This window comes from Stigmatopora argus, chromosome 12, assembly GCF_051989625.1.
Source record: "Stigmatopora argus isolate UIUO_Sarg chromosome 12, RoL_Sarg_1.0, whole genome shotgun sequence".
NCBI classification, from domain to species: domain Eukaryota; kingdom Metazoa; phylum Chordata; class Actinopteri; order Syngnathiformes; family Syngnathidae; genus Stigmatopora; species Stigmatopora argus.
In genome coordinates, this window is record NC_135398.1 from 2,910,330 (window position 1) to 2,934,762 (window position 24,433).

General features: G+C 37.9%; 2 protein-coding genes across 6 annotated transcripts in view; both read right to left on the reverse strand.

Annotated features, from left to right (window-relative positions):
* LOC144086304 (RNA-binding Raly-like protein) overlaps positions 1–15,850 on the reverse strand; it is a 51,156-nt gene extending 35,306 nt beyond the window's left edge. For all 5 annotated transcript variants that reach the window (XM_077616215.1, XM_077616211.1, XM_077616210.1 and 2 more), the window contains exons 1-2: positions 15,545–15,850; positions 4,326–4,438 (exon numbers count right to left, since the gene is read on the reverse strand). The gene's annotated coding sequence lies outside the window, so the exon portion shown is untranslated. The remainder of the gene's footprint in view (positions 1–4,325; positions 4,439–15,544) is intronic.
* Positions 15,597–24,337, reverse strand: and2 (actinodin2). Its single transcript, XM_077615484.1, has 8 exons — positions 24,288–24,337; positions 24,156–24,231; positions 22,979–23,029; positions 21,221–21,384; positions 19,512–20,372; positions 18,871–19,113; positions 15,758–15,884; positions 15,597–15,700 (listed from the first exon to the last, which is right to left on the reverse strand). Exons 2-8 carry the CDS (start codon positions 24,211–24,213, stop codon positions 15,597–15,599), a joined length of 1,608 nt encoding a protein of 535 aa, XP_077471610.1. The 5' UTR covers positions 24,214–24,231; positions 24,288–24,337.
* Positions 24,338–24,433: the final 96 nt, after the last annotated feature.

A 24,433-nucleotide genomic window follows, 5' to 3' on the forward strand; every position in this document is an offset into this window, starting at 1 on the left:
ATTTGCAGGATTTCATACAAAAAAATTGAAAATCTATTTTTTGTGGTCCGTTTTTGGTTTTTTGAAGGCCAGCCTCAAAGGAAAGTAGACAATCACCTTAGATGGGAATGGGAATGCTGGGAATTTAAATTTTATTTTTATTTTTTTATTGTATTTTCAGATAGGCCTGCGACTAATATTCAAGTTCAACTTATGTTTTATTTTTCTCTGACAATCAACAGCCTGTTAAGTACCTTTTTAAGGCTAAAGTTATCTTTTAAGTTAAAACTACTATGCTACTCTGCATTTTTACTATTGTTACTTTAATGTATGTTTGTTTTCGGTTTTTAATAAAATAAAAAATTGTGACTTACCATATATTATTATTTTTTTTCTCTTCATTTCGTTTTTTTTTTTAGCTGCTGCGACTTATAGTCCGAAAAATACGGTATTTTAAATGTCAAATCCATTCTCAATGGACGCACGTCATTGGCTGCCAACCCTCCCACTCCAAAAAAATCAGAAATGTATTTGAAATAGTAAGTTACAGTAACAACATTCAAAAAAAGAACATCATTGTTAAAACGCCTGTTTTGGAAAAATGTCTGAAAACCTAAAAACGCAATTTAGCGAGATCAAATGTATTGAAATGACTAAAACATTTTGTGCACAAGAATCAACCAATCACAATCAAACTCATTTTAAATAGAACCGACGCTATTTAAATAAACTTCAACTGTCCTGCTAAACTTTCCTTGACATTTCTTGACTTTCAGCTTTTGTTCAAATAATGAATCAAATTTGGACACGTTAAGAATTCCCACTTCTTTGAAAAGCATCGCCGTGCCACCTGAAGAAAAATGACCTTAAAGCGTGTTGCCGTCACCGCCATAATTCACTCCAGATATGATATCCTTTCGCCGATAATCCGTATTTCAACTTCACCTTTGTTTTCATTGGACGATAACCATACAGTATCTCCCGAGCAAAAGTGGAAAAATGTGTTATGGTTCGAGTAAAACAAGTCTGAACGCGCCAATTAATCTGAGCGACTTCATCCCTGCTTCCGTTTTATTCCACAGTATATTCCGAGCCATAAACCGGATGCCACAATTCCACAGTCGTGAACGCTCCACTCCCACAATTCCACTCGGGGATTCCGGAATGCGCTCTTAACCACACAATCGTCAAACCAATGCGAGACGATCGGAGCGCTGAGGTGGATTTTATCCCTGCCACGTTTTTTCCTCTTTAATGCCAGCTTTAAAAAAGGCATCAAAGATGGCGCACATTATCCGCTCATCTCGAATACGCACGCCAACAAACAGGAGCGCTCCGAGCGAACGGCCCGAATAGCTCATCTGCCTCGATCTGGATGGATACGCATCTTCGAGTGAAGACATTGGAGGAATCGCAAGTCAGATTTCACAATTGTCAACTTATACGATTTTGATCATTTCAAATTGCCATATAACAACTTTAGTAAGGGATTTTTTTTAAGTACGTTTTTTGCAAAACCGATCTCGTTTTACCAATTTCGGCTCTAATCCGGATCGTCCCGTTCAGGGGGCGGGAGGTGACCTGCCTGAGGCAGCCATCACAACAGAAGGGTGTCGAATTGGAGCATAGTTGCGGCACACGTTTGAAGTGTCCAGGATCAATGTATCACTTAACGAGCAGCTGCAAAAACGTCATCATGGACTGCTAATATTTTCATGTTTTAAGCACATGCATTCCCCATTCACACATCTCCTTTTTCACTATACATATATGCATATATGCATATATACATATATACATATGTATATACAAACTGTGAAGTAGGGTCACCCCTATTTAAAAAATATTTTTTTTACTTCAGTGCTGAGTCGTAGTAGCAAGCGGAGGCTTGCGAATTTCAGGTTGGATTTTCACATTTTTATGAACTTACAAAAAAAATTAACAAAACAATTTAATTAACAAAAAAAATTAATTAACAAAAACAAATAATCAACAAAAAAAATTACAAAAAAAAACAATTAACAAAAATAAAAACACATTTCATTAACAAAAAATAATAATTAACAGAAAAAAATCATTAACAAAAAAATGCAATTAACAAAAAAATCTAATTAACAAAAGAAAATCCCACAGAAAAAACGCAATTTAATGAAGCCACGATAATCGAGAGATTACTGCATAGCGCGCCAGCAAGCAATGCACCCCGACAGTCAAGCTGTCAGCGACATACAGTGACATCTCCAGAATCTTGATTTTATTAAATACTAAAGGTGCACCGACTGATTGGGCACCCCGTCCACTTTGGGGAACATTTTAGACTGTTAAGTGGGCCATATGTGCGTAAATATGTGCCGCGTTGGATTTGTACAGTTTATTATCACTTGATAAGGGGAATTGGCCGAGGTCGACAGGTATGAGATTTATTCCCAACCTCGGGTTGAGTTAAAGTCCGCACGCTCCGAGAAATGTAATCATATATAGTACGCAGTAAGACACTTGCTGCAACATTAATGGCAAAGCAGCTGTTGCCCCAACCATTTTTTTGTATGAGGCCAAACACAAATAATGCATTGCCACCAGGAGTGAATGTTTTTTTAAAGCTTTGTTTATGTATCTAAGACTATTGTGAAATATTACCCACGGAAATGAGTGCTTTTTATGCGGCAATGTTTGAAAAAAAGACATTTGTGGTGTGGGGTAGATGTGGCAGGGCTTATGCAAAGGTGTGTGTAGCATAATTTTAAGTGTTTGTTGACATGCCACCACAACAGATGTAGCATTTTCAAATTCTACATCGTTTGCTAAATCTTATACATGAATTTTTCATACTCTAAAGCTTGGGTGCTCACACTTTCAGCCACTCACCACCTCCTAAAGAAATGGAGTCAATAACACCTACCTTTATATTTATTTATTTTTACAACTCATGTTGATGTATGCTGGATAACCACATATCTACAATGCGACTTTATTTGGAGGGCGTTGCGTTTGTTCAGTGCGCGTTAACACGACGCAAGAGAGGGAAATGGCGTAAAAATACTCAAATTTGAGTTGAGTACCGAGTTGGGGGGGAGGCGGGGTCATGTCTGAGGCAGCCATCACCACAAAATGGTGTCAAATTGGAGCATAGTTGTGGCACACGTTTGAAGTGTCCAGGATCAATGTATCACTTTAGGTACAACATGCAGTATCTCAAGCAATATTAAAATAAAATTTAAAAAATCCAGCTGAACGCCTTGCTTAACATAAACCCGTCTTGCAGCTGCTCGTTAAGTGATACATTGATCCTGGACACTTCAAACGAAATGTAGCTTTATATCCAGTATATTTTATTATTCGTTTCAATTTGTCTACTGGAATTGCTGCGAAACAAAATTTCCTTCGAAAAATCCCAAGATTTAGCGAACAAGGTTTAAGCTAACTGTAGAGGCTAGTGATCTACTGAGCTATTGGTCTACGACTCTGTCCCAGATAAGAGTTTTTTCCCCATGCAGTGGAAGCGGCGATATGTGTGGAGTACTTTTAGAAGATGAACCGCAACAAATCTCGATAGTCCACTTGAGAAGTTTTCAATTTGCAATCGAGGGAAAGCGAGCGAGACTTACGCCTCATGTGTTTGAGACGTGGCATTCATTCAACATGCAAGAACTCCATTTTATTTTGCTTTTTTTGTTTATGACTGCCATTACGAATAGAAGGCCGCATCAATCAAACCTAAAATAAAACCACACAGCCTACATACATCTCGTGATTGCTCATATCACACAGTACTTCGCAAAGCATCAAACCGTAGGAACAACATTATGCAGTGCGCATATTGCTCCTCAAACCGTTCTACGACATCAGTATTAGATTCGAGGAGTTAGCAATATAGAGACTCGTCAATTGATTAATGTGATGCACATTATGTGGAGAAGGAGAGCTTTAGCTATGTAAGAAATTTAGTTCATTAAATGCCTTGGAAAACACAAAAAATTAAACTGCTGTTGACCACCGCTCACACTCACACACATGCAAAATCCACAAAATCCATAACAAAGCCATAACAATATTCCTGAGGCTTGGTAGAGGTCAGCATCCTACCAGAATGCGGTTTGTACTTGTTTATTTTTTTTTAGAGGCGGATCCAGCTCACCTGCGCCTGGCAGGATGATGACAAGATCTAACCTTTTAATGCGCTTACATGTTGACATTTGTGAGATCGCTGACATTCCTCAGAGAAAATAAGAGCCGTGACATTCTTCCGAGCCGCCGCGGAGCTGCCGTCATTTGTCAGATAAAGCGCCATCAACGACTTAATTAGATTAGCTGCGGCGCCCGGGCAACCCTCCCTGTCAAATACGCACCTGGGCCTTGCTTTTTTTTTTCTTCCTGATGACAAAATGTTCCGCTCGCCGTCCCCGTGTGAGCAGAATACACGATGGGTCGCCTATCTTCCGCCCGTGACATTCCACGGCACCTGGCAAAGACAATGGATGACGGAATTTATCACAGCTCTGCGGATTACAGACAACAAAGCAGTCAAAACAAGCTCTCGCCGCCGCCGTGAAAGGTAGCTTTGATTTTTTTTGCACTCTACTGGCCTTAAAATAAGACATAACATAGTGTAGGCTGTCACAAAATGCTTTGTTTATTGCAGAAGTAAAAACAAGGCATTTTTGGACATGAAAATGAAGGAAATGTGGCTCAATTGAAAGTACTGTGGATTGGACGTCTATCATCGCCAATGGCAGTAAGACGTGACTCAATATTCGCTAACCGAGTTGACAATGGAAGTGTAAGATTAAAGGGGTGAAAGCAACAAACATCCAATAACAAAGTTATAAAGATATTCTAAAATATATACAGTAATCCCTCGAATATCACGGATAATGTAGAGCACGTGTCAAAGTGTCAAATCTGGCCCGCCGCATCATTTTGTGTGGCCCGGGAAAGTAAATCATGAGTGCCGACTTTCTGTTTTAGGATCAAATTAAAATGAAGAGTATAGATGTATATTACATTTCCTGATTTTACCCCTTTTAAATTAATAATTGTAATTTTTTAATCAATTTTTTTCTGTGTTTTTAGTTCAAAAATCATCTTGTAAAATCTAAAAATATATAAAAAAAGCTAAAATAAACATTGTTTTAGATCTATAAAAAACGGAATATTCAGGGCTTTTAATCCAGTTCTTTCAATCCATTTATAAAAAAAATAAATCTAAATATTATATCTAAAATGGTCCGGCCCACACGAAAGCGAGTTGACGTTAACACGGCCCGCGAACCAACCCGAGTCTGACACCCCTGATGTAGAGCAAACATGGCCGCGATAATCGAAAAACAGCCAAGTAGGATCACCCCTATTATTACTACACACTACCATACTATACATACTTACTACATAAACACACATCTGGAAAAAAATGTTTTTCTTGTTTTCTTGTACCGTATTTTCACGACTATAAGGCGCACTTAAAAGTTTTAAATGTTCTCCCAAATAGACAGGGCGCCTTATAATCCAGTGTGCTTTATATATGGAAAATAAAATGTGTCATTCATTGAGGGTGCGCCTTATAATGCGGTGCGCCTAATAGTCGTGAAAATACAGTACATTGTTTTCAACATGTCTAGATTTGGAGAGATGCTCTTTAAGCGATTTTCTCCATCTACTGTTAGACCTGAGAAGTGCAACGTAGACTGAATTTAAGCTTCTTCTGTAGACCATATTCAATGACATTTTCCTACCTCCTGTGGGCCAATAAAACTGGGCTGTTGATTGAACACCCCTGTTCTAGAAGATTAAAAAAAAATCAAAAACATTCCCCCAAAACACAGTCATATTTTGATCCCTTTCTATTCTACGCCAATCAAATCACAGTAGAAATTCCCTGTACTGCCCCAAATGTATTAATCCCGACATCGATTCACCCTTCAACCGCTATTTAAGCCAATCATAGTCAACTACAACAACTAGCATATGGTTGGTTAGATACTTTAAAGCAGCAGCCATAGCCATAAGTAGTGGGTAAACAAGAATACATGAATAAATGATAACCATTTGGCTACAAGGCTATTTCGAGCCGTGTACATTACGATGCTACAATTAGGCGGTCTATCTTTTTCTCACTCTCTCGCTCTTTCACGCTGAGTTGAAAGATTGACTCGCCCCATTTCTCACCATTTGCCATCGCCCCGGGGTCAATGTTTGGTCAGCAGTCCTACACACCTACTTCCATAATTCAAAGAGCCGAGCGCCAGCCCGGGACTCGTTTGTCACACACCGCCAAATTGTGAGGCCACCCCTGGGCTCCCACCTTCCAACATCTCACCCAGACAAGCTCTCGCAGCTCCTCATCATCGAACCCCGACGGGTAATGAAGCTAAAATGTACTGAAATTTATACGAAACCCACCTGAGGTTTGTAGCGCCACCTGTTTCCGTGAAACTTTTGCTAAATTGGCAAGTACAGTAATCCCTCGAATATGAATAATGTAGACCAGACAATAATCGAAAAATTGCAAAGTAGGGTCACCCCTATTATGACTACAGTGGTACCTCGAGATATGAGCTTAGTTCGTTCCGGGACTGCGCTCGTATGTCGATTTACTCGTAACTCAAATGAACGTTTCCCATAGGAATGAACTAAAAACTAATTAATTCGTTCTAACCCTCTGAAAAAAACACCAAAAACAGCATATTGGATTGGAAAAACATTTTTATTTGTTCTAGTTCGCCATCTATTAACAAAGTAACAAATAACTAGTGGTTTAATAGTACTAAAATGTGTTTAATAGTACTAAAATTAGATGGATTTCGCGGAGGGGAGGGGGCTTTTTGCACGGCAACGTGCTCGTAACATAACAAACAAAGTTAAATGAACTTGGATTACAATGCAGACACTCAAAAATAAGTTGAATCTAACCTTACACTAAACTTAATTCAAATTTTGTTTGAAATTTTGATACCTTTCTTCTCTGGGTTGGCTCTATTTGCCCCGCCTCCACTCTGACTTTCAGATGCAACCTATCAAGGGTTGTTTGCTTTTGTCTTTCCTTCAAAATATTCCCAATATAATGCGCACAAATGTACTTACAATAGAATAACGCACGACCACTTGCCAACGAGAAGTAGTATAATTATTATTAGCGATCGCTCCGCCATTCTGCACTGACTAACGGTAAAAAAAAACACTGAAAAAATGCTCCGCCCAGTGCTCGTAGAGACATTACACGAGAGAGTTGCTCGTACATCAAAATTTGTCTCGTGTCTCAAGATAAATATTTGCTCAAAATTTTACTCGTATCTCAAATTGCTCGTGTGTCGGGGACCTCGTATGTCGAGGTATTACTGTAGTGAATTCGCGATAATCGAGGGATTACTGGAACTGCTTTTCACGGTCATTAAAGGTTAGAATGGGAAGTCTCGGTAAATAAAAGTGAAACAAAGAGCTGAGTTTTAACGAAGCGAGCGCTCAATTCCCCTGCCGACTCTTTGCAATCACTTGAGATGGAAGCAAAACAAATGAAAAAAACCCAAAAACAATTGAACTAATCAAAATCCCAAGTGCGGCGTTCAAGGAATTTCAATTATAGCACGGGTGTGCTGCAATAGAGGTTTAAAGTATATTTTGAGGCAAATATTAATGAACTGGAAAAATGACGGAGTACCAATTAGCCTTTTTACTGGAAATGAGTTGACATGCATTAATCAGTTTTCTGCTTTTAACACTGTTTTGAGTCTTTACTAATTGGCCTCCTTTCATCATGCAATAAGGTATGATTTGTTATGTCATATTTCAAACATTTATTTTTCATTTCCAGTTACCATGTACACATGGATGACGGGTGTTCAAACTTTTATTTGTTAAATAGACGATCGGAGTAAAAATAAGGACTCCGAAAATATATTGCAAAATGGCTTTAGATGATTTTTATGCAATCTTCTTGCCAGCAAATTTGTCTGCTAACAAGCAGATCTGAAATCAGCAATGTAGCGTGCTATCTTAGTCTCATTATTCGAGTACCTGCCGACTTTGCGCTTGTTTCACACCCACTCCACTCGGGAGGAAATGTGTCTGAGTGGGTGACACAGCTGAGCAACGGCTTTCATTATTAGCAAACTCAGACAAAGGTGACTTCTTAAACATGAGCTTTTTAGCCACTCCTGGAAGTGTAGCGCAACAACAAAGTCATGCAAACACACAGATGAAACAAAGCTAACATTGGATTAATTGGTATTAGCTTGCAGTCAGAGAGACAAAAAGTCAGATGAAAGGCGAAAGAAGTTGGAGTGATTGACTGGGAATTGCTTCTAAAAATATGTCTTTTAATTCACCCTGGCTGGTGAGAAGGCTCCTGTGCTTTTGAGGGAATGCAGCTTTATTTGTATGACGTTGTGTTTGTTTCTGTGTACGCATTAACACGAAGCAAGAGAGATAAATTATTTATTTATATATTCATTAATTTATTTATTACCTATTTATTTATGTCTAAAATGTCTTTTCCTGTGTCTGTATTCTCACCCTCTTGCTACTGTGACAGTGATATTTCCCGAATACGGGATGGATAAATTAATCTAATCGAATCTAATCTAATATAAAATAATCTAAAATAATCTAATCTAAAGTAATCTAATCGAAGCTAATCTAATCTAATCAAAGATAATCTAATCTAATCGAAGCTAATCTAAAATACTCTAAAATAATCTAATCAAAGCTAATCTAAAATAATCTAAAATAATCTAATCAAAGTTAATCTAAAATAATCTAAAATAATCTAAAATAATCTAAAATAATCCAAGATAATCTAAGATAATCTAAAATAATCTAAGATACTCGAATCGAAGCTAATCGAAGCTAACCAAAGCTAATCTAATCTAATCTAATCTAATCAAAGCTAATCAAATCGAGTTGAATCGAATCTAAATTAAATTAAATGAAATTACTCAAATTTGCTCAGGACCGATTTGGAAGGGGGTGGGTCACGTTTTAGGCAGCCATCACCACAAAAGGATATACAATTGAAGCATTGTTGCGGTACACGTTTGAAGTGTCCGGGATCAATGTATCACTTAACGAGCAAAAGACTTCAGGCTAAATTCCACCGCCTGCAGCTGCGTCAACATTGGCTGCCTTCACGATGTCGTAGATCAGGAGTGTCAAACTTTGGTTTGTGGGCCACATTAATGCCAACTCCATCTCACCTAGGCCCGTACCATGTTAAAAACCTAACGTACTTGCCGCCATTGACGCCGTTAGATGTCCAATCCCTTTTGAATGAACTAGGAATTCTGGACAATGAGATCAGGAGTGGGATCAAACACGTATTTTTTTCGCACGCCTTCGAGTCTAGAATCTAGATAATCATTTTCAATAATACTTTGTATTTTCTGTCTTTTTTGAGCCCTCAAAATGAAGCCTCTTCGTTATCAGCAGTCCGAGGGTCAAACCCAGTATTTAAGCCAGAAAAGAAACACTGTCAAGTCAGAGTGTTCCTTAAAGCCTGAGAAGCTCAAGACCTTTACAAGTAAAGGATCTTTTGAATGTAAAATGGATCAAGAGCCGCATGTATTATTGAGCCGCGCACTGGCGTCAATGTGGGAACGTGCTTAGCGAGCAGCTAGCAACGCCACGATTAGTATGTACGTGGTCGTCGATGCCTCCTCGCATCAGAGACGTCCCGCTGTGAGTAGAGCTAAACACACGCGTGCACTTTACGGGGTCATCCGAAAAGAACACGAACGCCATTACGGTTCTTTTTTTTAACCCTCACACAGTACACAAACGCGTTAGACTAACGTCAGATCGCTCCTGTTGTCCTTTCTTCGCACTTGACCTTCAGGAAATGTGTCTTGAATTGCAAAAATATGCGCTTGCAGTCAACGGAATCGTGTCCCACGAAACCCTCGTATTTGTTGGTGGGCTTTATTTTGATTTAAAAGTCAACAATGGAATCATCTTGAAAGATTAGGCTTAATGGTGTACTGTGAAAAATTATTGTTGACTCCTCACTGTACACGCAGAAGATTGAATGGCAATATACTCACTATGGGAATTAAATATTGATTTTTTTTTATTCTTTACAAATAATACAAGTGTTATCTAACCTGACAAAAAGCTTTTTATCCCCCCCAACTTATTGAATTGAATGCTTTTATTGTCATTAGACAAGTATAATGAGATTTAAAGCCTCACTACGAAGTGCACAAATAACAACAACAAATAAATAATAACAATAAAAAAATAAACAATCAATAAGTAAATAATAAATAAGTAAGTAGTCAACAACATAAATAGGTAGGGAAGTTCACAAATAATAACAACAAACAAACAAATCATCAATAATAAAAAATAATCAATAAATGAGGAATGAATTCGAAGTGCACAAATAACAACAACGAACAAATAAATAATAAAAATAAATAAATAAATTAATTATCAATAAGTAAGTGATAAATAAGTAGTCAACATTATAAATAGGTAGGGAAGTGCACAAATAACAACAACAAACAAACAAATAATCAATAATAAAAAATAAATATCAATACATTAGGAATAAATATATAAGTAAATATAAATTGTCAACGTACTGTAGTTTATAAAGTACATTATGCATTTTTTGACGAAAAATAAGATCTAAACTAAAAGTAGAAAAGGATTTATATGCATATAAATGACAATAAATATTGTATCCATTTTGTATTAACGCTCTCAAGCATATTTTGGACCAATCAGATTTCCTGATTTATTTTTTTTGAAAGCAGGAACTGTTAGCAAGGTAACAAAACTTCTATTTACACATTAAAAAACAATTTTATATTTATCGAACCACTATAACAATAATATTTTTTGGTAATTACGTGCCGTGATAAAAAGCGAACACCATACGTTATCAAGAATCTGAATTTCTGTATGTTTTTTGGTCAAAAAAATGCATTAATGGAGCCGTTAATGGAAACCGAAGCATCATTTTCGAGACGATGTTAATTAAATATCCGAGATTTGCCGATTTTGAGCTCTTCAATGCTAGTTTCATTCCACATTAGACACCAGAGACAAAGTCAGAAAACCAAAAAGCTTTTTTATTATAAATGCAAGCCCTAAGGCAGATACTCACAGTGATAGCAACGCTGCCTTCAAAACGCCAGGATAAAAAGTACGCTCCAAGAAGCGTGTCATTTTTTTATCAAGCTTATTAAAGATTCCATTTGATTTATTTGGACTTAGATTTTTTTGTTGTCCACTGATTATCTACCTCATCTAAGTGCAAAAATGAAATAAAAGTTGCCCTGGAGACTGTTAGATTTCAGACTTGATCAGCAACCCGTATTTTTTTTGCTTCTTTGAAACGGTACGCATTTTGATGCATGAGTTATAAATAATTTCATAGGCAAGAAACAATCCTTTCTGGGCCATTCACTCCAATAAACTATTTTTTTTTGCACTCTAGTGTCATTAGTATTACAATGTGAAAAGCCTTTGTTTGTGATGCGCAATGAATGAATAAAATATCTGAAGCTTTCAAAAAGTGACATTTGTGGGCGTTGGAATGAAAGATATAGAAAAGAAGGAGAAAAGAAAATGTTTTTACTTTTTAAAAAAGGTGACCTGTCATGGAATTTGCATTATTTCTGTGATTTATTGCATAAATTGGGGCTGTTTTGGGAAGAGAATTACAAATTGAGCCAAAATGGCGGCCACTGGAGGATATTTGTTTGTGTCTGTGATTTAGAATGGGATGAAAGTTATGCTTTTTTTTCATTATTATTTTAAAAAGTAATAATGTTTAGCATTTTGGGGTTTTAATTTTGAAATTGTATTAGTTTTTTTTAATTTAGTGTTGTTTTAAATGAACAAACTTTGTGTTTTGGTTTGCGAAAAGATCATTACAAACTTGTTTAGCATGTGAATAAATATATAATATGAAATAATATAATTCATCACTAATCAATGCGACTTTTTAAAAACTTTATTCAAGGAGAAAAACATCCTTGTTGAGAAAATAGCGTCAATTGTGGGTAAATATTTGTAAAGGATTTTTCTATATAACAATGATGACAATGCGTTCATATGTCTGCAGCTGCTGAAAATGAGGCATAACTCATAAATTCTGTAAATATATTTTTCCATTAAACTGATAAATGTTCGGTCTGGATTGTAAAATATAGATTTTTCTTTTCTTGGGTGGCTGCTCATCCACTTTGGGTAGATTTGTAGTGTTTAAAATCTTTAAAACGACCCTGCAGTTCCTGCTAGCGCTTGCCCAGTAAATGTCCGCCTTAGCTGGGAATGAGTTAAAGCCTTCAAATCTGGTGGTAAATTTAGCTTATTTCCCAAAAGAAAAAGAACACACATTTTACTAATGGGGCACGCTAATCTTCCAAACGACAATAGTTTGCTCCTTTTTTGGGGGATAAAATACCGCATTAACGAATAAAGTTTTATATCTCTATTTTTTTTTTTTATTAAGCTATTGCTAGCACAATAAGGCATTAGCGCCACATCTTTAGTAATTTTAATCTTTTTAAACTCAATCATCAAACCTTTAATAATGACAGGCTAGCTAGCTGAAAACAGATACATTGTCTTAGTGCACACATTTTGACAAAGTGGGTTTAACTACGGGTCAAATTATTAAATGACACATGAAAGTTTAGTACGTCACTCGGTCAAATTTTGACAAGCTAGCTAGCTCATTAACGGAAACAGATACATTGTCTTGTGCACGTAATTTGACAATGTGGATTGAACAACGGGTCAAATTATTAAATTACACATGAAAGTTTAGTACGTCACATCTGTCAAATTTTGAAAAGCTAGCTAGCTAGCTAGCTCATTAACGGAAACAGATTCATTGTCTTAGTGCACGCAATTCGACAACGTGGGTTGAACTACAGGTCAAATTGTTTAACTCATACCTGTCAACCTCTGCCGATAACTGCCCTTATAAATGATTATGATTCCCCTTACAAACCCCCCCAAAAAACTTACAAACACCGTACGACTCGTACGTTGTTTGTAAGGTTTTTTGGGTACGTCAACATAGATTAGCAGCTAACCATCAACCAAACCTCGGTAAAAATAAAATCTTATTATTATCAACCAATGAGTGTAATCAATCACTCCATCAGGTGCCATCAGACTGCCACGTCTGTTATTGATCCAAGTTCTTACAAAAAACGTCGATATCAACGTCACACCCAAATCAACTTAACGGAGACCTCCGTCAAGAACGTCGTCTTCAAAAGAGACAATATCCTTTTCCCAAGTTCAAATTTTACACATTGCACACATTCATCTGTCGTCTCACCGTCCATCGAAAGCCATAACCGCCATGTGCTTTTAAACACAGCGACTCCCGTAAACTCCTCCCACTAATAATGATTAACAGTCTCCAAGTGCTGCATGCACTCCATCATTTTTTATTCCATTGTCATTCCAGAAACATTGGCCCGACTCGCCGGTACAACGATAGGGAAGCTGGCAGATGAACTGGGGGGGGTTCCCGGGGGACTTGGGGGGGCTGCTTGTCTCAGCACGGACGAGCGCTTTTGCTGACTCCGCCTCGGCGAGGCCTCCACGCCGCAGGAATATCATTACGGTACAGTATTTCGGTCCACGCTGGTACTAAACTGCACTCTAGCAATGGCAATGAAGGTGGTCGGGTTACGGCAATTAGCTAATCGTCATTAGAATGCAGTGGTGTGCCGTCAGGGCCTTCAAGGCCTTCTCTGCTGGCCTAAGAAATATCTCAATCAAAGACTGTTAATTATATTTTGTCCATGAATACTTATTAAATAATGCCAAATTGTCTGTTAGCTTCCTTTCATTGTTTTTCCCTCTGGTTGCACTGTTTCCAGATGTGTGTTTTCATATTGAAGCATTTAACCAATCACATTTCAGCCATTATTTGTGGCCAGGGTCAGAAATCTGCCTCAAGGCCTTCACAATCAGTTCTGCAGGCTCTGCTGCATTAAACAAGCATCGATAAGACTGTTGCTTTAACCAATCGGAATTCGATTTGGTGACACCGAGGCCTCCTCGCAGGCGTAGGGATACGTCATCGCTATCACCAACTATGATTGGCTAGTGATAGAGTGGACTAACCAGAGCTACCAAACTGTATCTGGAGCGAGCTGCACAAGCAAATATATTGTTGTGTTGATTTAAAGCCATTTTCAAGACGGACTTTTCAAGAAAAAAAAAGCTGGACATCATTAAGAAAGGTCGGACAACTCCAAAGCAAGCAAGCCTTTCACAACCGGGAACGAACATTTTCAGCACTAAATCGAATAAAAACGTATGCCAGAAATACGACAGGACAGGCTCGACTTTCAGCATTAGCTTCGATGGCGATAGAAAAGAAGGAAGAAAGAAAGGAGGATGGATATTGTGTATAGGTAAAAAGGATTTTTGGTGAGTAAAATATGGCTATATTCCTATTTCAATTGTATGAGGTTATTATTGAGCTATTACTGTAGCTGCAGTAGAGGTTTTATAGCCATAAAATAGTTTAAAATAGTTTTTGAGGGTTGGATTGATTCCGATAGCTGAAGGCGTCACTAGAAAATTCACGGACCGCCACTGTTAGAATGTATATAAGTGCAGCTGAGTCACTGAAATTGTTATTGGTATTTTTACCTCTGCTGCTGTTTTGGGAAGAGAATTACAAATTGAGCCAAAATGGCGGTCACTTGTAGGAAATTTGTTTGTGTCTGTGATTTAGAAGGGGATGAAAGTTATGCATTTTTTTTTCATGACTATTTTAAAAAGTAATACTGTTTTGCATTTTGAAATTGGAATTGTTTTTTTTATTCAGCGTTGTTTTAAGAACATCTTAAATAAACAATCTTTGTGTTTTGGTAGTTGCTAGTAAATAAACAAATATACATAATTAGAGCCTTTCTATGGTTTTGTTCAGATTGAAACTGGGTGGCATTTTTGTAGTCTAAACAGTCACAGAAGTACAGAAATTCGATTTTATGTGACTAATATGTGAACTAAAATATGGAAACTGCTAATAATGCTTTAATGATAATTCATGTTTTCATGAATGCATTTTCTTATTGCTACTTATTGATTAGCGACAGTGTAACAATGTTGTCAAAATAATTCTTCAAAAGACCTTTTGTACTTTCAAAGTGGTAAAATGATCCCCAAAATGTAGACATTTTCTTGTATTTTTACTCTTAAATTCGTAGTATGAAAAACTCAAAGCTACTCAAAATTCAAGGAATAACATTCAAAAATATTAATTGTTTATGACCCTGTCAGTCAAAAACTTCCCCACCCCAGCTATACCAGTCATCTACCTACTTATTTAATTATATATAAGTATATAATTGTCTATTGTATTGTCGTTAGTGGTTTTTTTTGTTTTATTTGTATTTTGTCACCCTCATTTTGCGACCCATCATTTGCCTAAACATCCATGGTTGAATTGAATTGAATACTTTTTTTTTTTAAATTGCCATTAAACAAGTATAATGATAACTATAATTAAAGCGTCATCACAAAGTGCACAAATACAACAACAAACAAATAAATAAATAATTAATAAATATATAATCATGTGTCTCGTTACCTTACGTGTAGGAAGACTCCATATTTCTCCGGTCTTTTGCTCCTGAACGTCATCATCCATCGACGTTGTTTGGGTCCTCTTCGGGGTAAGTGACTTTTAGATTTGTCATTTTTCTTCCTTTGGAGTGATTGTTTAAGGATTCTTGTTCACTTCTCCCTGTAAAATAAGAGTTTGTAAAATAGAAGTTATTTTTTGGGGTAAAAACAACTTTACATGAGTCCAGTTTTAAGTCCTGTAATAATAGAACAATCTGGAAAGACGGAACATGTGGACACAGGTGGAAACAATTGGCGATGACATGAGAAAAAGCAAGTTCTCGGAAATGAGGAGGATACGACGCCTTCAAAATAAAACAGGAAATGACACGACTACAGGACAACACACGCGTGACACTTTGTTTAATTCCGTTTTTTTCCCGTCAAAGGACATCTAAAAGTTTCCCTGCACCGCCACATTTTTGTAAAATATATAACAAGTGAAAGCAAGATGAATTCCATCTTTAATGTTTTCTATTACATTGACAACTCTAAGAATATTTCAGAGGAAGTAAAAATCACTCAATTGACTAATGTAGTTCCATTAACTGTGCACATCCTTTAATAACTGATCACTAATAACTCAATTTCACGAACAATGGTGTGCGTGCGTACGTGCGTGCGTGTGTGTGTGTAGACAAAGACGTAGACAAAAATAAAAGGCATTATCAGTACACATTTCCTGACATTTTTCCTTCTTTCTACCTTAAATTGTGACACAAGGGTTGCAGGGGTGCTGGAGCCTATCCCAGCCAACTATGGACACCCTGAATTCGAGGCCAGCCAATCGCATGTCAGAAGGAAACGGACAACCATTCATAGCTAGAGGCAATTTAGAGTGATCGGTTAGTTTAGCATGCATGTTTTTGAGATGTGGGAGTAAACCGGACTACCCGGAGAAAACCCACACTAGCCCATGGAGAACATGCAAACTCCACGCAGCGACCGACCTGGGATCGAACCAACGGCCCCAGAATTGTGAGGCAGACACGCTAAACACTCACTCACCGCGCCACCAGACAAAAAATGAAATGAACTCGTATCATGGTCAATATTTATTACGCACAGCAAAAATGAAAGCATGATTACCAAGCACGGGCCTCCACTCCAATTTCGGACTAGTCGTTGTCGTGTTTAAATCGACTTTATATCTTCAACAACATAATGTTTCCAATCTGCCGCAATTATTCTTCACGCAGGCGTGAAATTGATCCCAAACATTGACTTTTTTTTTTCATCTCCTTATCCGCCTCGCCACCACGCGGTTTGATCTCCACTCCACCGAGACAACCTTCGATGAAATTTAATTACATGGAGGGGCTTTAAAGGCGTAAATCTTTCTATAAAGTGGATTGAAACATGCACACGGAGGTCATTAAATCAATGACCATCTTTATCACTATGATTGGGAAACAGAGGGTTTTATTGATGAGGGTGTTGATTACGCATACATATTGACATATATCATCAGTTATTTCCTCTTTTAAGACCTTTGGGTGGTTGAAATGTATCGGTTGTGTCATCAGCGCCACCCAGTGTGTGTGAGTGTGTGTGTGTGTGTGTAGATGTTTTTTTGTTACCATGGTCTTGTAGGTGCTCCTTTATCTGCATCCTGGTGAAAAATGTGTATTATATAAGGCACATGTGTCAAAGTGGTGGCCCGGGGGCCAAATCTGGCACGCCGCATCATTTTGTGTGGCCCGGGAAAGTAAATCATGAGTGCCGACTTTCTGTTTTAGGATCAAATTAAAATGAAGAGTATAGATGTATATTAAATTTTCTGATTTCCCCCTTTTAAATCAATAATTGACATTTTTAATCCATTTTTTCTGTGTTTTTAGTTCAAAAATCATTTTGTAAAATCTAAAAATATATTTAAAAAAGCTAAAATAAACATTGTTTTACATCTATAAAAAAACTGAATATTCAGGGCTTTTAATCCATTTATAAATTTTTTACAAAAAATCTAAATATTATATCTAAAATGGTCCGGCCCACATGAAATCGAGTTGACGTTAACGCGGCCCACGAACCAACCCGAGTCTGACACCCTTCATATAAGGCAAGGGTGTCAAACGTGATTCAAATCTCCAAACATTCGTTCATTCATTCTGAACTGCTTTATCCTCACAAGGGTCGCAAGGGCTGCTGGAGCCTGCTGACTGGGAGACACCCTGAATTGGTGGCCAGCCAATCGCATGGCAGAAGGAAACGGACAACCAATCATAGGTAGAGGCAATTTAGAGTGTCCAACCAGCCCAGCATGCATGTTTTCAGAATTTTGGAGGAAAACGGAGTACCCGGGGGAAAACCCACGTAGGCCCGGGAGAACACGCAAACTCCACACAGGTGGACTAACCTGGATTCGAACCCAGGATGCATGTTTTCGGAATTTTGGAGGAAACCGGAGTACCCAGAGAAAACCCACGCAGGCCTGGGGAGAACACGCAAACTCCACACAGGTGGACTGACCTTGACCTGGGTTCGAACCCAAGATGCATGTTTTTGGAATGTGGGAGGAAACCGGGTTACCTGGAGACCTGGGTTCGAACCCAAGATGCATGTTTTTGGAATGTGGGAGGAAACCAGGTTACCTGTAGAAAACACACGTAGGCCTGGGGAGAACACGCAAACTCCACACAGGTGGACTGACCTGGATTCGAACCGAGGATCCATGTTTTTGGAATGTGGGAGGAAACTGGAGTACCCACAGAAAACCCACACAGGCCTAGGGAGAACACACGAACTCCAGACAGGTGGACTGACCTGGATTTGAAGTCAGGATCCATGTTTTTGGAATGTGGTAGGAAAGCGGAGTACCCAAAGAAAACCCACGCAGTCCTGGGGAGAACACGCAAACTCCACACAGGTGGACCCACCTGGATTCGAACCCAGGGCCCCAGAACTGTGAGGCCTTCGCGCTAACCACTCACCCGCCGCCTCAAAACCCCATTTTCCTCTACTATCTCCCATGAATAGAGAACATTTGATCATTTCATGAATTTAGCAAATCAATGGACCAGTTTAGCTTTAATCTTTTATTAGGAGCATGATCAAAACTGAATAAAAGAATTGTCCGGCGTTGAAAACATTAAATACGCTTTGACTTACTCTACAAAGGAATGTACAACACATGCTGAAAGCTAATGCTACTTGCTGAATACAAACATCTATACATCCAATTGACTCTTTTCCCCAAACTTAAACCCAATTTTCACATCATTTGACGATCAAAACTCACATTTGTTGACGTTTTCAGATTATTTTGTCTCTCTACTTGGGCTGGCTGACCACGCCACGGAGGAAGTCAAAATACCCGTAGCTGGATTTGGCGGGCTTCTTCGGTTCTCGTTTGGCGAGCTGCGCCGCCGCCGCTTTAGCCGCGTCGCCTCGACGCAGGCGGCAGTTGTAGTCGAGCTCGGGGTCGCAGTCCGGGTCGGGGAAGATGATGTCGCCCTCGCCGGTTCCCTGGTCTCTCACCGCGGAGGGTGCCGTGAACTTCGCGCAGGAGGGGTCGAAGGGGTGGCAGCGGGGCTGTGTGTCACAAAAATGTTTGTCACAAAAATGCTAAATAGTGTTCGGTGATTGTTTGGGTATTGCGGGTATTTGTAGGAATGTGAGGGTTGGGGTGGCTGACTGTGACCTAAAGTTCTCATTTTGTATTTTGTTGTTTCAATTTCTATGTTTTTTAAATTAACCAATCTATTGTGATAAAACAATAAAATGGCAATAACTGCATTAACCATCAAAGTGTTCAGCATATCTGGCACCATCTAGCGTTGTGAATGGGTATAATGTCTCGACCCCGAATGTAAGACGACCAACACTTTTTCAGTCTTATTTCAATGCAAAAGACTTATATTCGGGCCAATGCAGTGGTAAAAGCATGGGTTACACTAGTCAAATCGTATCTAGGGATGTCAAATTCAGACCTGTTGCTCTGGGAGCTGTGGCTTGGATTTGCGCAGGGCCGCGGCCATCGTCAGGATGCAGTACGGATCTTCACGGGGGTCGCAGGTCACGGGGGCGGCCATGTGAGCAGGCTGGCCTTTTGGGGCGTACTCCAAGATGGGTTTGGTGAGGCCAGCTAGCTTGGTGGCGGTCAGCGGGTTGCAGCCGGCGTCGAACAACGGGTTGCAGTGCTGAGGTGCCGAGTCGGTGGCCAGCCCGGCGGGAGCCCCGCAAAGGGGGTCCACGGCCGGGTCGCAGCTCGGGCTGGGTGGGTGGTGGTACCCGGAGGGGGCTTTTTGCACCAACATTGGCTTGCAGTAAGGGTCTTTGGGGTTGCACTTGAGGGCGGCGTAGGACGGGGCGGGACCCGCGGCGGGGCGGTAGCCGTACGCCGCCCTCAGGTGGTACTGGAGGCACTCCACGTCCTCGTGGTTGCAGATCCGCAGCAGCTCGGCTTTCTGCTCCTGGCTCAGGAAGGGCTCCAGGACGGGGGCGTAATAGTAAAAACCAGTGGGGCTCTTCTGGGGCATGGCCAGCACGGGGGCGGGGGCCTTGGCAGGGGCCGGCTCGGGGGCGGCGGCCTTGGAGGTCAACGGGAACAGGCAGTAAGGGTCGAGGTAGGGGTTGCACATCCGGACTGGGGCGGGCTTGATGGGGGCGGGCATCGCCGAGGCCGCCTTGGGCTTGCTGGTGGACTCGGAGATGCATTCTGGGTCGTCGGAGTCGGCGCAGGCTTTGTAGATTCCGCTCAGGTGTTTGAGGTAGTGGTTAAAGGTGGGGCCCTCCTCCGATCTGTGCTTGTTCTGGAGGTACGCCACATACAGACGGTCCAAGTCCTCAACCTAGAAAAATGGAGGAGAAAGTTTTGGAATGTAAATTGTTTCGGTCGTTTTATGGGTTGGTGGCAAAAGCTTGTCCAATAGGACGAGGGTGCAAAATTTGTATTGCTCTGAGATTTACTTTTCAAGCAACCGATGCATCGTTTTGTTTTTTCCAGGCCACGGACAAAGTCCAGTGATCCATCCATACTTTGCACGGAATCATTCCGATTTCGCGGAATTGGCGCATTGTGACGTTTTAAGAAGTATTCATGATAAAAGATGAAAAAAAGATAGCCGTTGTTTCATGTTAAGGTATGACCTAGTTTGCTGAAATTAGATAAATAATAAATAAATAAATATTTGAAATGAAAAAAAAATATATATATATATATATATATATTAGAATAAAATAAAATATATACATATATATTAAAATAAAATAAAAATATATAAAAATAAAAATATAAAAATAAAATATATAAAAATAAAATACAAAAATTAAAATATATATAAAAAAATAAAACAAAACAAACTAAATCAAATAAAACAAACTAGATCAAAAAACTAAACTAAACAAATCAAACAAAACTAACTAAATCAAACAGAACAAAACAAAACAAACTAAATCAAATAAAACAAAACAAACTAGATCAAAAAACTAAACTAAACAAATCAAACAAAACTAACTAAATCAAACAGAACAAAACAAAACAAACTAAATCAAACAAAACAAACTAAATCAAACAAAACAAACTTAATCAAACAAAACCAAACAAACTCAATCAAACAAAACAAACTAAATCAAACAAATCAAAACAAAACAAACTAAATCAAACAAAACACCAATAAATAAAAGTCTTAACACTAACCCCCTCCTGGTTGTGACTCTCCACAAAGTACTTGTACCAGCCCCAGAAGTCGGGGCGATGTTGGAACTGAGGCACCGCCACGACCGGCGCGTTCCTCCTGCGTCGCACCAGTTCCTTCAGGTTGGACACCACTTCAGCCTTCACATCGCCAGCCACCGCACCAACTGGAGGGGCGAAACAATTCCACCAAATTCCTGCGTGAAGAGCTCGCAAAAAAGATTCGCCAACGCCGATCCAAGGTAGGATCGTTTGGCCTCGGCGGACGCTAAGAATGTCGCTAAAGCTAAACCACTTCACGTATATTATCGATATTGGGATTAGCCGCGATCCTATGAAGGATTCTGGGAAACCAAATCTTTTATAATTCTGATTTCACTTTAATTTGAATGTCAGAAGAAGAGAATAATATTTGATTCAATCAATAAAAAAAGTAATACTAAAAACACAACTAGGAAAAAATATGTCAACTCTAAAGAAGGAACGATAATATATAACATATTAAAAATACTATTAACATTTCCCGTCAAATGTTTACTTCTCCTTTTTGCTATTTAATTGATTTAAAAATATATTTAAAAAAAAATTAATATATTTTTTCATCCATTTTTAGCTTTTAATGAAAACAACAGAAAAAAATTAATTAAAAACCTCTTTCCGTAAATATGCACAGCCAAATAATACAGCAGTGAACTAGATTTGAATGGGTGGATTTTTTTTTTACATCCATTATACTTACTGTTTTATTTAAATACATAGTTTTGCATTTAAATAATGTGGCTGCTATATTATTAAACATAGGCTTTGACCTATTATAAAATATTTATACTAGCTTTGCCTGACTGTTCTTGCAAAATTGCAGCATTGAATGACTTAAAAAAAAAAAAATCCAAAGCATTTATTTGCTGGCATATGATCTCATTCGTTGCCATTGACGAAAATAGACGTCCAATCATTGTCTCTTTATTTTTTCATTTTGCTGTCGTTTTAAATGCGGTTTGTCACTCGTGGACTTAAATTAGATTAGATAACTTTATTCATCCCATAAATAAATAAATATATAAATAAATAAATGGATATATAAATAAATGGGTATATAAATAAATAGATATATATAAATAAATATATAAATATATAAATAAATATATATAAATAAATATATAAATATATACATAAATAAATATATAAATAAATAAATATATAAATATATCTGTTTTTTTCATTTTGCTGTCGTTTTAAATGTGGTTTGTCACTCGTGGACTTAAATTAGATTAGATAACTTTATTCATCCCATAAATAAATAAATATATAAATAAATAAATGGATATATAAATATATAAATAAATGGGTATATAAATATATAGATAAATAAATGGATATATAAATAAATATATAAATAAATAAATATATAAATACATAAATATATATATAAATATATATATATATATATATATATATAAATATATAACTAAAAAAATAAATATATAAATAGATAAATGAATAAATATATAACTAAAAAAATAAATATATAAATAGATAAATGAATAAATATATAACTAAATAAATATATAAATAGATAAATAAATAAATATATAACTAAATAAATATATAAATATATAAATAAATATATAAATAGATAAATAAATATATAAATATAGATATATAAATAAATAAGCGTGTTGATGACATATATGTATATATTGGCGTGTTGCTGAAACTATTGCCGCCCTTCCCATTTCAAATCAATTGGACACCTCTCACCCTCAACATCCTCCTGCTTTTGTGGCTCCAACGGCGCGGCCCCGAGGAAATCTGCAAAAGACAAACGGCGCTGGCATTAGTGACTGACAAAAACCAGATGTTGCGCTTTCGCTCCACGCGCTGGAAAAAATGCTGAGCCGCCCAAAAGGGCCCAAAAGGGGGTCCCCGCCCGGGGGGCGAAACGCGGCAGGTGCCCGGACGGTGGCGCCTTGGCACCAGCTCCGCCTCCTCCTTTTAACTAGCGTCTGTGCATTTATACAATTACCGGGGGCCACCGCCACTTGTAAAACTACAAAGTCGGGGTCCTCACACAAACTAATTATCCATGCGCTGTAAAATGTTTTTAAAAAAAATCAAAACTGTATGCTAGTGTAGATTTTTTATTTATTTAGGTTTAGCACTACTGTAGTTTCTGGACTATAAGTCGCACCAGCCAAAAAAAAAAGATAATTAAGAATTATTATTATGGGAGGTGCCATTGACGGCGCTAGACGTCCAATTTGTTTTGACTGCAAAAAATTATGAGCATTTGAAAGCAGATAAAACGGATACTTTCCTGTTTTACCTTTTTATATTTATAATAAATAAATACATATATATTTTTTTAATTCTTGTAATAGATTTACTGCCTTTCTTTTAAAAAAAATATATTAAAAGATAAAAGAAGGAATTATTTATTTTTTTCCTTTTATGTAGAAAAAAAAAGATTTTTTTTTGGGAAAAAAAAATATTTATTATGGGTTTTTTCTGCTCTTTTTTTAAATAAAAAAAAACAGTTCGAATTTTTAAAAACCCCAAATTTTTAAAATAAATAAATACAATGGAAAATGTTTACCTTTTTTGTTTTCAATGAAAATAAAAAATGACTTTTTCTTTCAAGAAAGACCAAGAATTATTGAATATTTTCCCCCTTTGATGCAAAAAATAAATAAATACATCATCAAAAATACAAGAAAATATTGGCTATTGACACCTTCGAAAGAGGATTCTGAAAAAAAATTATCATTCATAAATGACCTATCGACTCTCCAAAAAACCCAATGAATAGTCTACAGACAATTAAAAATAAACCCCTAAATTTCCCGCGACAAGAATGCGAACAAAGCCCCCTCAAAGAACACCAACTATTTCTTCCATCTCTCTCAAACAAATTTCAAAATAAAACAAACAGGCTCACCTGGTAAGAAAACAAAAACCAGAAGAAATCCGGCGTGGATCAGCGAGCGCGACGCCATATTCAATCCAACGTCTTCCTGCGTTTGAATCAAAAATGTTCACAACGCCAAACTTTTTGGACGCAAATCGTTACCTGCGGTGGTCCTCAAGTGGTCTCGGTTTTTCGCCAAAGTCAGGCCCGAGTTCTGTGGCCCCCGCCCTGTATAGGCCAAGCAGACCAAGGCAGCGGTTTTAAGGGGGCCCCCTAGATCATTAAAAACTAGAACAACAACGCCAAAG

Bases quoted from the DNA above. Each gene is read 5' to 3' on its own strand.
- and2 (XM_077615484.1), bottom strand. From the start codon at position 24,213: ATGGCGTCGCGCTCGCTGATCCACGCCGGATTTCTTCTGGTTTTTGTT. The intron at 23,030-24,155 runs GTGAGCCTGTTT...TGTCTTTTGCAG, and splicing joins GGTTTTTGTTTTCTTACCAG to ATTTCCTCGGGGCCGCGCCG. The intron at 21,385-22,978 runs GTGAGAGGTGTC...TCGCCCCTCCAG, and splicing joins AAAGCAGGAGGATGTTGAGG to TTGGTGCGGTGGCTGGCGAT.